At 36.8% G+C, this 13,904-nt stretch overlaps 1 protein-coding gene across 1 annotated transcript; it reads right to left on the minus strand.

The window, feature by feature from the left end:
• Window positions 1-1,896: 1,896 nt before the first annotated feature.
• On the minus strand, window positions 1,897-7,139 carry LOC132604396 (heat stress transcription factor A-5). Its single transcript, XM_060317891.1, has 2 exons — window positions 6,799-7,139; window positions 1,897-3,224 (listed from the first exon to the last, which is right to left on the minus strand). Exons 1-2 carry the CDS (start codon window positions 7,048-7,050, stop codon window positions 2,127-2,129), a joined length of 1,350 nt encoding a protein of 449 aa, XP_060173874.1. The 5' UTR covers window positions 7,051-7,139; the 3' UTR covers window positions 1,897-2,126.
• Window positions 7,140-13,904: the final 6,765 nt, after the last annotated feature.

Consider the following 13,904-nt stretch of genomic DNA (forward strand, 5'->3'; position numbering starts at 1 on the left):
CCACCCATAGCCCCCAACCTCACCTCCCGTAGTATTTGTCTAGATTATATAAAACTGCTCTTAGAATAACTTTTTATTTTCCTAGAAAACATTTTTCATGGAAAACATTTTCCTTCATACCGAATGCAGGGGCGGAGCCAAGTGTAACCGAGGGGGTTATCCGAACTCGCTCGGCAGAAAATTACAGTGTATATTGAAGGTTAAAATTATTTTTTTATGTATATATGGTAGGTGTTGAACCCCCTTGGCTTCTTCGTATGTTTACCTCTTCATATTTTTGAACCCCCTTACTGAAAATTCTGGCTCCGCCACTGACCGAATGCACCCTCTATGTCCAAATTCACGCTCAAAATTAAGAAGTTTGAATCTCGATAAGCAAAAAGTGTCACATACATTAGGACAAAGGGGGTATTTTATTAAGGTTTAATTTAATTTTGGTCCACTTTATATGCAGTTAACTCTCCAATTATGGAAGTGATGGCATTGCGAAGCTTACCAAAAAATGTCGAGGTTTTTAAAATCCCCGCAATGTTACTTCTCCCAAACATGAATCCAAGGCTCCAAACTTGTCTGAGACCTTGCAGTAGTAATGCTGATTGTTCTGACTGTTGGACGTGTTGTACATGTAATGGAGTCACTTGTTCATCAATGTCATGATTATGTTAAATTGTGTTATGTTGTTTGCTTATGTCACTCGTAAGATATAGAAGAATAAGTGACAACTATATATCCTGAATAATAAGATAGGTTCAAAAGCCCCACATGTTGGCGTTTTTGTGATCTATCGTACGTATGTTCAGTATTGTATGTATGTATTTTAAAAATATATATTTGTGTGTGTATTCTCTCTCTTTTTTATCACCTCTCCTTCAAACTCCTCCTTGTTTAACCTAAAAACTAATGCTAAGTCAAAACAATTAGATTTGTTAATTAGACCAAAAACAACTGATCTGATGTGATGTTAAAATGGTTGAAACACTAACCAAAGTAGATAAATGAGCAGACGATGCTGAGCAAAGACCAAATAAAGAGGAAAGAAAGCTTATTCATGAGAAGATTAAAATTTTAAATTTTCACATAAAGTTTGGCCTGACTGTCCAAAATTTCAAACAAGTATATTTGAAGTTTGAAAGATCAATGTCTAAAGTTTCAAACATATATGACTCAATTCTTCAATCAATATACTTCAATTGCTAAATATTCCAAAAACATTAGTGTACGCCAACTAAAAAGAAATGTTTGCCTTATATATATAGTCTCTTTACAAATGCCATTAATGTCACCAACCAACAGTTTGTCATTTTTTACCTTTTAGTACTCAAATCACAATCATGATAACTTTATTTTACACCTTGTAATTCTTTTACGAAGTTAGGTGTCAGTAAAGCACGGGTGGTTCGTCATATTTAACTAACAAACAAACAAAGGCTGCATTGTCTCTTTGAATGAAGAATAAAGTAGCATCATATAGCACAACTTTTATTAACGAGTAGTGAAGTCACCTCAATTATCAATTTCCATAAAATAGAGACAAAATGAATGATTAGAGTCGGGGGTAAGCAACCAAATGTTCACATGATTTTTTGACTGTTTACTAACCTGTTTGTTCTCTTGTCCCCCTTGATGATTCTGAATTTTTAAGAACTAAAAGAATGATCCAAAAAAATTCATGAAAAAATATTTCCTATGGAAAATGTTTTCGTCTTACCGAAGGCACCCTAAAGTTAGCTGTGTAGAAGTCTAAACAAATAGTGGATCTCAAAATATGATGGAACATCGATTAACATGCACTAAATGGTAAATTAACAAAGGTTAACAGACATTTTGTGGAAGTTAAAAAGCAATCTATAAAGCTGTTTATGAATCAAAGGCAAGAGAAAATCAAACAGAACAAGATTTTCATCACCAAATACAGTACTTATTTGCTCAGAAGGATATTCATCATAATTTTTATCTCTATACATACAAAGCCATATAATAATCCCAAAACAGCAAAACAGCAAAAGACACTTTAAGCATATCATGCCTATCATCACTACTTATCAGGGATTGATAGTTACAAACCATTGCAATTAGGAACTGAAAATTCCAAAGACCTATATAAATGTTTTAAGTGCTTCACATATTCAAAGGGTAAGGTGTTCCACCTTTCTTGTGTTACTAGCTACTCCTTGATTTGATTTTCTCTCATCTTGCTCGTTGTAGGAGTTCCCTTTGTAACTAGAACTAGCCTCTTCGTTATCCGTGCAGCCTGGCCGCTCCGTTAGGAACTGTTCCCAGAAAACATCGTTCACACGAACCGGAGTAGTTGCAGGCCCTTCCTTGTTACCAGTTGCATCATGTGAAGACGACAAAGTTTTATCATCAGTAAAAGGAATTTTCTCTTGACCTATTTGGGGCATTGGTGAATGTTGATTTTTCTCGACTTGTGAAAAAGCCAAAGAAAGATTCAGCTGACAGGAAATGTGACCGTCAACTTCCTCAGTGGATGAAAGGCTTTGTGGCAAGGAATGCAGTCTTGAGCTTTCAACATTGCTTGCTGCACGAGGCAAAGATGAATCCATCTTCAATGTAAAAGACGTTCCAGTATCTGATAGTTCTATTGTTTCAGGGTTATAAAGTACTCCTCCCGTTCGAAGTTGCACGTCTCTGGACCATCCTTCAGATACTCTCCTATGTGGAGACCCACCATCTTCATTCGAACTTTGGGTGCTGCATGAAAGTGCATTGACATCTGAAACAGCAGGTGACAATTCAAGCCTGAGATTATTTGAAAAGTCTTGGTTGTCAACCGACATATTTTCTTCAACTTGAGGCAAACGCCTTTTCTTGCTAAATGCAGAAATATCCATGGACTCGAGTTTCTGAGCAAGACGCTCAACAAAGTCAGGATTTTTAACTGCCTTCTCAAAAAATGTCAGTAAGCTCTCCTGCCTTTGCTCTATACTGCCAACCCGTCCGGTTAGTTCTTCTAACTGGACTTTTGCAGAAGATTGTTGCTGTCTGTACCTTAAGACGTTAGACTCGAGCCCCGACCTTTCACGTGAAAGCTTATCAATCTCTTCTTCAAATGCAGCTCTTTCTGGATCAACTGTGGAACCTGGAGGGTGACTATGGCTGTGAATTGGTTTTCTACGATGAATGTTCTTAAGTAGATGCTTCTGGTCTTTTATGAATTCCTCATTGGCAAATTCCCATCTTTCTGGATCAATCTTCCGGAAGCCCTGTCAATTAGATATATTTATGATGATGATAATCCTAGATTAATTATGGCAGCAACTGATTTATTGGCAATATAATCACCTTAGTAAGGGGTGCAAACCATGCTGAGTTTGGACCATCAACTCAGAATAAATATGACAACTGGAAATTTCTAATTAACAATGCCCTTAACCATTAGGGAATAGTGAAAGCCAGGATTCAAATTCACAGATTGCGAGGAATAACAAACAAACAGAAGCCATGACGGCTACACTTAGAGGAGTTACTTATCATTATATAAATCTGACAAGAATTTTAACATATATCCTGATATTGCACATTAACTTAGACGAATTAATTGGGTTCCATCACAAATCATGCAATTTTAACAATACTCTAAAAACAGAAGTGCACGTTCCCTCAAATGCTTTGAGTAAAATTGTTTAATACATTTCAGTATCTTTTTATCCTTTGTATATATTTCAATATTTATCATGCCACCCTGTTTGGCTTTTTTTTTTTTTTCTTCGGTGGACTGACTCGTATGATGCGACATGCAGAGATTTCATCCTCGTCATCTATTGAAAATGATGCCAGCATCTTCTGGTGCAAACTAAAGGTGCGACCAGGACACGTCTTTTACATGACTGAAGGTTGGTTTTCAAAAGAATAATGCTTTTTGTGGAAGAAGCAGATAGTGGTTTTAGCTGACAATAAAGCGCAGCCCAATGCACTAAGCTCCCGCTATGCACGAGGTCCGGGGAAGGGCCAGACCACAAGGGTCTATTGTACTCAATCTTATCCTGTGTTTCTGCAAGAGGCTGTTTTCACGGCTCTAACCCGTGACCTCCTGGTTACATGGCAGCAATTTTGCCAGCTACACCAAGGCTCCCCTTCCTGGTTTTAGCTGACAATGTCAAGAAAAAAGTTGAACCACCGGAAGGACATCTAAAAGGAAAAAGTAGATCTTAAGCAGCCCTACTATAAGGATGTCTTTCCTAAGAACTTTGCTAGGGATTCTTAGATGACTTCTTCCTAACTTTCTGCCAGTGTTGTTACTTACATGCTATGGCGAACAGCTGTTGGATTATAAACAAAGCATCTTCCTTCCATGTCCACGATGCTTTAGCCCTCTAACCCATTCTTTAATCTTTCTTGTTAACAGTCTCACGACACCCAATGCATCTTCACATAAAACTGCTCAGAATCAGCTACACTTGATATCTTCTGCTACCCAAGGGGCACTCCTACTATATGGTTATATTATGTCCTGGACAATGTATAATAGATGATGAAGTTTGCGCAAAAGAATCATCCCAGTTTCTTGTAGGTCTGTTAGGGGATAAATTCCTTATACCAGCATTTCACACCTAAAAGAAGTGCTAAAGGCCACCAGATCCACCCAACTACAAGTGTATATCATGTGGGAAATTATGGTACTCGTGCTTCACTTTATCTGGACTTCATTTACCTTAATATACTCATGTCAAATGAAAGACAGCAGTAAAGTACACTAGCCTTTTGACGTATTATTCTGTTTTATTGACAAGTCATTGTAAGGCGTTAAACACAAAGAAACACTAAACCTGGTGCCAGAGGTACATTCTGCCGGATAAACAATTTAGAAACGGTTAAGTTCCTCAAAACCATATGCAGCATCGAAAGATCTAGTTATATTAACCTTATGTCAACAATGTCAAAGGTTAAAGAATCCTTCTAATACCTTTTTTTTTTTTTATCTTTTGTGCATAAGAAAATTCGTTACTAGCAAGCAAGACTTGGGGCATTCACCGGGAAAGCACGCAAAGAAAGTCCATGAGCCCAGAAAAACCCCAACGAGAACACCCCCCCTCTACAACACACACACAACAAAAGAGCACCTTTCAAACCTCATCTTGAAAATCCATTTTGGTATATTATCAATTACATCAATCAAAGTGATTTAAGATGACCAAAGCTAATAAAGTGAAGTGCTCCATCACATACACACCAAACAAAAGAATCCTGGTAATTAGAAGTCTATCCAGTTCACAGATAAACCTTGCACCTCGACATCGCCTCACTTTGATTAACTATTCATCATCAATAACTTCATCGGAAACAACAACTATGTCTCAATCCCAAACTAGTCAAGCTATATGAACCCTCAATGTCCATTCTACTTCATCTACACCTTTTTCTTTTCAATGCTCAATAAGTTCAAGGGCAATCAATCCACAAACATTGACTTCCCACATAGAAAATTAAAGTAATAAATTCCATGTTTCCTAGATGCGATAATTCACCTAATATTCATCCGTGATTCAATAAACCACTACAAGCATCGAAATGTGAAAATGACAAATCAGGCCTGAACTTGAAGCACATATTGTAGCTCAAACATCAAATCATAGTGATCAACTCAAAGATTCAATTTTAAGCTGTTTTTTCTTTTTTAGATAACCGTGGTGTCCGGGCTTGACTAATTCCACTGGGTACCTGCTACCTCCTGCCAACACAGGAACCGGGTAACTCTATCCAGCAAGGTTTGAACCAGATGAGACGAAATCACCTAGTGTTTTTGCCGCCGCTAGGATTTGAATCTGAGACTTATGATTCTCAACCCACTTCATTGACCACTAGGCCACACCCTTTGCCTTTTAAGCTGAACCCATTTCGACAAATCCGGGTCAGGACAGTTTGGTGTCCGGGTTCATTATTAGGTATCAAACAACAACAACGACAACATTTTGACAGATAGAACTTCAATTCAAAGATTCAATTTTTAAGCTGAACCAATTTAGAAAGATAGAAAATCAAATTCAATGATTCAATTTTAAGTTTAACCCATTTCAACAAATAGAAAATCAACTCAAAGATTCAATTTTTAAGCTAAACCCATTTCTAAAAATAGGAAATCAATTCAATTTTCCAGCTTAAACCCTTTCCAATTCAAGATTCTCTTTTTTTTCTGCTGAGCCCATTTCAACAAATAGAAAATCAAGTCAAAGATTCAAATTTTAAGATGAACCCAATTCTAAAAATAGAAACTCAATTCAATGATCCAATTTCCCCCCTTGATCCCTTCAATTCCAAGATTCTAATTTTAAGCAAAACCCAATTCAAAGATTCAAATTTTAAGCTAAACCCATTTCTAAAAATAGAAATTAATTTCAAAGATTCAATTTTCCCCCTTGATCCCTTCAATTCCAAGATTCTACTTTTAAGCTGAATCCAATTCAAAGTTTCAATTTTCAAGCTAAACCCATATCAATAAACTTCAAACTGAATTGAAAGAAATTAAATAGATACAGAAATTGAGAGAGAGAGAGAGAGATTTTCAATTTATAAGCTAAACCCATTTCTAAAAATAGAAAAGAAACTCTATGATTCAATTTTTCAACTTAAACCCTTCAATTTCAAGATTCAATTTTTTCAGCAAAACCCATTTCAACAGATTAGAAAATCAACTCAAAGATCCAATATTAAGCTGAACCCATTTCTAAAAATAGAAAATAAACTCAATGATTCAATTTTCTTCAGCTGAACCCATTTCCAACAAAAGTCAAAGCTAATAAAGAAAGTTAAAATAGATACAGAGAAAGTAGTGTTACATACGTATGTGTTGAGCTGTCGAATGAAGCTGGAGAAATTGTTGTGCTTAAAATAAGTAGGAAGAAGAAGTTTAGCAAATTCAGGTGGATTCCAAACAACAAAACTATGACCAGTTTGAGTCCATGATACAATCTCATCTGTTACTGAATCATCAACCATTTCATATGTCTTTAATAAAAACGGCGCCGGACCTCCGCCGCCTCCAGCCGCCGCCGCAGCAGCCGCCGCCGCCGCGGAGGCAGTGATTATATCCATATAGAGAGAGAGAGGAAAGAGAGAGAAGAAATTATAGTAGATGAGTAATGGAGTTTTCCCAAAGTTACGGGTTGGTTTGTTTTTGAGGTTTGACTTCAATATTTGCCTTCTTTTGAGTCTTGTGTCTTGACTGGTCCTCGTGATTGTTTTGGGGATTCGGATCGGTTTTCCGGTTCAGTGTCCGGTTCAGAACAAAAATAAATTATTTTTTGGCAAAAGTACCCCTAAATTTTGTCACCTAGACTATCTAAATTAAGGGTTGTACCTATGGGGACTTAAACCAGTCTAAATTAATCATATTGGGTACCTTTTGTCTATGTGGCACCTACGTGGCGCAACAATTAATTCCACTTTTTCTTGGGCGCGTGAACAGCCCTTTCATCTTTAAATTTTTATTTTTTTTTGTTAAAATTTTACCTATTTTAAAAAAAAATTATAGATAAATTAATAAAAAATTAATCCACCTGCTCAACCCCCACGCCCGCTCGTCTGACCCCACCCCACCCCTCCACTTTTTTCCCGTCTGTTTCCACTGTGAACTGAAACGTTCAGTTCTCTTCATCTTCTTCTTCCTTTTTTTTTCTTTTTTCCTCTTCATTATAACAATTCATTTCTTTTAATTATTTATATAAAATTAATTTGCGAATTGGATGTTATTTCTTACTATCATTTTTTTATCCTTTTTAGATCTGAAAAGTAACATTACCATCTTGTTCATTGGAAAAAATAGAGATTTATCATTACTATAACTCTTTTTTTCATCTCACATTTCATTAATGGTTGGTGGGTCTTGTAAAGACATTGATAGACCTAAATAAGAGAAGAAAAAGGAATAAATTATTGGTGGGGTGGGGGGATGGCGGTTGGGGGTGGTGGTGCGGCGGCCAGTTGAGAGGAGGTGAGACTGGTTGCAGTTCAGGGGAAGGGGGCGAGGCTGGTTGCAGTTCAGGGGAGAGGGAGCGAAGGGGATGAAAATTGGGGGTGGTTGTATAATTTATTTTTTAATTATTATGATGGACCCCATCGCCAGTGTCATGTTTTCATTTAACAAAGTTGTCACATCACGAAGAGTGTAATACAATCTCCTAATTTTACTGATTATTGTGAAAAAGGTATCCAATAGGATTGAATTTGGACTGGCTAGGTACTCAATGGGTACAACCCTCGGTTTAGGTATCTCAGCGGAAAATGTAGCAAAGTTTATGGGGCTATCTATGACTTTTGCTTTATTTTTTCCTCTTGAATAGAGTATGCATAAGTTAATCATATTGGGAATTCAATAATGTCAAGTTAATATGTGACGTTTCCAATTATCATTTAGATGTTACTTTAACTTGTTAATTTTTGTCTGAGCGTAGAGTTGAAAAAAACTAGTTAATTTATATCTTGGTTTCCTAAAGTGACACTTATTATGAGACATTTTTTTTAATTAAGGTGACATTTATTATGAGACGGGGGGAGTACTATTTGTGTGTCTATGAGGTGATTATTTGACCACGTTTCCTTAAATTTTTCTAACTTAATTACTTCCTCGTCCTATACGAGGGATAAAGGATAAATAATTTTGGGAGACGAAGAAACACCCAACTTGCTAAGGATGAGATGGTGACTTGGGCCAGAAAGTGATTTTGTAAAGAGATCGGCCAGCTGGTCCTTTGAAGGAACAAAAGTCAAAGAAATGAGACCGGAAAGGTATTGTTGCCGGACGAAATGGCAGTCAAGTTCCACGTGTTTCGTCCTCTCATGAAACACGGGATTTCGAGCTATATGTATAGCTGCTTGACTGTCGGAATGAATTGGTATGGGAAGTTTAGGTGGAACTGAGAGATCGCTCAGTAGTCTAGTAAGCCAAGTCAACTCAGTCACAAGTCGTCGCATCGAGCGGTACTCCGATTCAGCAGATGACAAAGAAATGGAGTCTTGTTTCTTGGATTTCCAGGAAGTGGGAGATCCGCCTAGATTGATGGAGAACCCACTCACTGATTTTCGAGATTTGCGACATGAAGCCCAATCAGCATCGCAAAAAGCTTGAAGATGAAATGAAGGATGAGATGACATGAAAATACCTTGACCTGGGTCATTTCGCAAGTAACTGAGGACTCTTAAAGCTGCATAAAAGTGATCCACACATGGTGTTTTCATATATTGACTAAGGGTAAGAACTGCAAATGATAAATCTAGTCGAGTGTGAGTGAGGTAGTTAAGTTTTCCTACTATATGTCTATAAACAGTAGGGTCTGATAGCAAATTCCCTGATTTTGCAGATAATTTAGATGAAGGATCCAGGGGACAAGAAACATGAGGCATATGTGACACATCAAACTCACTCAACAGATCCAAGGTATATTTCCTTTGACAAACTATAACACCTTGTGTTTCTCTGATGATTTCCATGCCTAGAAAATAGTGTAAAGGGCCAAGGTCCTTGATTTGAAATTTTGAATGTAGAAATCCTTTGAGGCTGTTGATTTCCGTTGAGTGATTTCCTGTGATGAGAATATCATCCACATAAACTCCTACTATAGTAGTATATTCCCCTGATGACTTATAAAATAGGGAATAGTCATTAAGTGATGAAATGAAACCTTTAAACTTAAGAGCCCCTGCTAGCCTAGCATACCATTGCCTTGAGGCCTGCTTTAAACCATATAAGGACCTTTTCAGTTTGCAAACAAGATCAGTAGAAGTAGGAATTAAACCAGGAGGAAATTTCATATACACCTCTTCTTGCAAATCCCCATGCAATAATGCATTGTTAACATCAAATTGTGAAATTTCCCATCCCTTTTTGACTGCAATAGCAATGAGACACCTGATTGTGGTCATCTTGACTACTGGGGAAAACGTCTCATTATAGTCAATACCCTCCTTTTGAATATCCCCTCTAATAACAAGTCTTGCCTTCAACCTTTCAATAGTACCATCAGAATTCTGTTTTACCTTGTAAACCCCTTTACAAGGTAAAGCTTTCCTTCCTTGGGGTAGATTAACCAATTCCCAAGTTTGATTATCTTGTAATGCCTTAAGTTCAACTTCCATTGCCTTTTTCCAACCAGGATGTGTAGAAGCTTCGTAATAACTATTAGGTTCTTTGATATTGGACATAGAATGAAGAAAATGTTGATTTGGGACTGATAAAGCAGTAATAGATATGGTGGGAACAGGAATGGGTTGAGACATACAATTAGTAATATCACACATTGAAATGTTATTGCAGTAATAATCAAGTAGATAAGAAGGCAAAGTTCCTTTGTTTTTCTAGTGGAAATTCTGGTAGGGAGAACAGGAGGTGTAGAAGTAGGAATAGAAGGTGATATGGTTTGAGGTACTGAAGGTGAATTAGTATGGTCTAATATGATAGTAGGTGAAGTGGATGATGAAGTTGAAGGATAATTTGAGGACTGAGTTGTAGATGGTGATGAAGTTGTAGATGATAATGATGTAGTGATAGTTTCATTTTGTATGGTTTTCTCATTGGAATTATTTGGTACAGTTGCTTGATTAGGGATATTAGAGAAGGGGAAAGTATGAGAACTTGCAGGTGTAGGACTAGGGAAAATGGTAGTTTGAGTGAATGAAGGATTTGAAAATGGAAAAATATGTTCATAAAAATGCACATTTTTGGACACAAGAATCTTTTTGGTTGCCAAGTCAAGTAATTTGTATCCCTTTTGATTGCTAGGATAGCCTAAGAAAACACAGCATTTAGCTCTTGGTTCGAATTTTCCTCTATTTTGAGATAGAGTAGATGCATAACACAAACACCCAAAACATCTAAGAAATTGATATGTAGGCTTTTTCCCAAAAAGAACCTGATAAGGAGTTTTTCCTTTTAATACCTTTGATGGCATTCTGTTAATCAAGAAGGTAGCAGTTAAAATACATTCTCCCCAATATTCAATAGGAACCTTTGATTGAAATAACAATGCTCTTGCTATCTCAAGTAAATGCCTGTGCTTTCTTTCAACCACCCCATTTTGTTGTGGGGTGGCAACACAAGAAGTTTGATGTACAATACCTTGTGAATTGAGAAAAGTAGAAGCAGCATTGCTACTTCCTAATTCAAGGGCATTATCAGACCTGATCACTTTAACTTTAGTATGGAATTGTCTTTCAACCATTTTAAGAAAACATTCTAGTACTGTGAAAGAATTACCCTTGGTGCTTAGCAAAAATGTCCATGTGGCTCTACTAAAATCATCCACAATTGTAAGAAAGTACTTGTAATTGTTGTGAGTGGTAACTTTATATGGCCCCCAGGTATCTATGTGAATTAAATGAAACACAGATTTAGTGGAAATGTTACTGTTGTGAAAAAGAAGCTTTGTTTGCCTAGCTAAGGGACAGACATCACAAAAGCAATCAGAATTTGAAAGAGTAGAGATAAAACTAATGTTCTTCATTGATGAAAATGGCATATGCCCAAGTCTGATGTGCCAAATCTTTACATTGGAAATAGCATTGGCACAATTAGGGGAAGAAAGTGAAGCTGGAACAGAAACAGTAAAAACAGCACTGCTATGACTACCTAAATAGGATAAAGAAACACCCTCATTAGACAATAAACTATTGTTGACACTGGTAGGCTGGAGTAGGTATAAACTTTCTTTGACTTCACCAAAAACTTGCGGCCTCTTCATTAAAGGGCCCTGCAACATACACCCAATAGAAGTAAATAAGAGTGTGCAAGTAAATTGATAGCAAAATCTGTGAACTGAAAGGAGATTGTATCTAAAACTGGGAACATGAAGAACATTTCTCAAGGTAAGATTAGGAAGAATAGTGACTTGACCAATGTGAGTGACAGTAATTTGATGGGAGTTAGGCAGGTTAATACTTAAAGGTTTGTCTAGGAGTGTCATAGTTAGAAAAGCCTTATCATCAAAGTACATATGCTCAGATGCTCCTGAATCAATGATCCAGGAGCTAGAATTGAAAATTGAGAAAGAAGTACCAAAATACTTAGTTATAGTACCAGCAACAGAGTTTGCATTGATTTCTAAATTTCCTCCTGAGGTTGACTCTGAAATTTTTGCCTGTTTGATCATTTGCATCACCTGTGAATGTTGTTCCTTGCTGAGATGTTGATTGAAACAGTTCATCTCCATGTTTTGGTTATTCATCCTCTCAACTTCTTCTCCTGCTACTGCTGCATTTCCCTTTATGTTCTTAGTAAATTGAAAGTCATCAGTAAATCCTATGAGCCTGTAGCAATCATCAACAATGTGTCCTATCTTCTTACAGTATGAGCAAGTCACATTAGGGTTATATTTAGATTTCTTTCCCTTAGAATGAAAGTTCATGTTTCTTTGAAAATTGTTCCCAGTTCTTTGTGGTGCTCCCAGATTCCTCTGATTTGCATTAAGCCTTGATGGTGGTCTTGGGTTTTTGTGAAAGTTTTGTGCTGGGTTGTTTACCATGAATGATGCAGAATCAGATGGAATAGTGGGGTTTACGTACACCTCTCTCTGATTATCATCTTGAAAAAGCAGAGAATATGCAACATTGATGTTAGGAAGAGGATTCATCATTAGAATAGTTCCTCTTGCTTGAGAGTACACATCATTTAATCCCATGAGAAATTGGATAAGCTTCTCATCTTCTTGTGATTTCTGCGGTTTTGCCTTTCCTTCACAAATACACACACATTCACATTTCACACTGATATTTAATGATTCCAGTTCATCCCACAACCTCTTGAGTCTGGTAAAGTAACCTGCAATATTGAGTGTTCCTTGACATAAACCACTCAACTGTTTTTGCAGGTGGAAAAGTTTAGCCCCATTAGATTGTCCAAACCTATGTTCTAGGCTTGTCCACAATTCTTTAGCAGATCTGGAGTAGATTACATTGTCTGCTATGTCTTTGGACAAAGAATTGAGGAGCCAGGAAGTCACCATGTCATTACACCTGCTCCATGGTTGGTAGTCTGCTTCTTTTGAATCTGGAGCAACATGAGCACCTGAGATAAATCCCAATTTGTTCTTTGCTGATAATGCAATGAGTATGGTTCTTTTACATCCCTGATATCCCCTTCTATCAAAAAGAGTGTTTACAAGAGCCATTCCAGGAGCATCCGAAGAGTGGAGAAAATAAGGATGATTTGAGTCGATTGTGGTTTGATTTGCAGTTGTTACTACTGCTGCTGGTGTATTAACAGCAACTGCATTTTCTGCCATTGTAAATGATTGAGTGAAGTGAAGTTTTTTTTTTTTGGATAGATTGATGTATTTAGTGAAGAACTGATGTATTTTAGAGAAGAATTTAACCTTGCTCTGATACCATGTAAGATGGTGAAGACACATAAATGAGAGAAAATTTTCTATATCTTTCCATTGAAGAAGAGCTCCTATATATACAAGTGCATTATGCTATAAAGTAAATATAAAATCTATACAAATTTGTCTAACTCCTATTGTCTTTGCACAGAACACTATGTAACCAAATATTATTCCTCCATACTTCCTCCATACAATGTTGCATGCTTGCAGAATAACTAGGAGAATCTTTTTGTTCCTCCATACTACTGTCTCTGATCTGGAATATGTATATCCTTTGTATACAGCTGTATATCCTTTGTATACAGCTGTCTCTAATCTGGAATATGATCTGGGCTGTGTGTCTTACATCTATTTTGGGTCAAATGATAAATTATTGAGAAGAATGCAATTGACTTGGGCCTGGTCCAGTTCGTTTGATATACTTGGGCTCCTTTGTTGAAGTTATGACCCTTTTTCCCTTTTCTTCTTCTTCTTCACAGTTTCTCTGCAAATGATCTGGATCAATTTTATTTTTATTCTTAACATGTATAATGTTTTTTCCTACGTATAATGTTGTATAATATTATATATGAT

Source organism: Lycium barbarum, chromosome 7 (genome assembly GCF_019175385.1).
Source record: "Lycium barbarum isolate Lr01 chromosome 7, ASM1917538v2, whole genome shotgun sequence".
In the NCBI taxonomy this organism is placed as follows: domain Eukaryota; kingdom Viridiplantae; phylum Streptophyta; class Magnoliopsida; order Solanales; family Solanaceae; genus Lycium; species Lycium barbarum.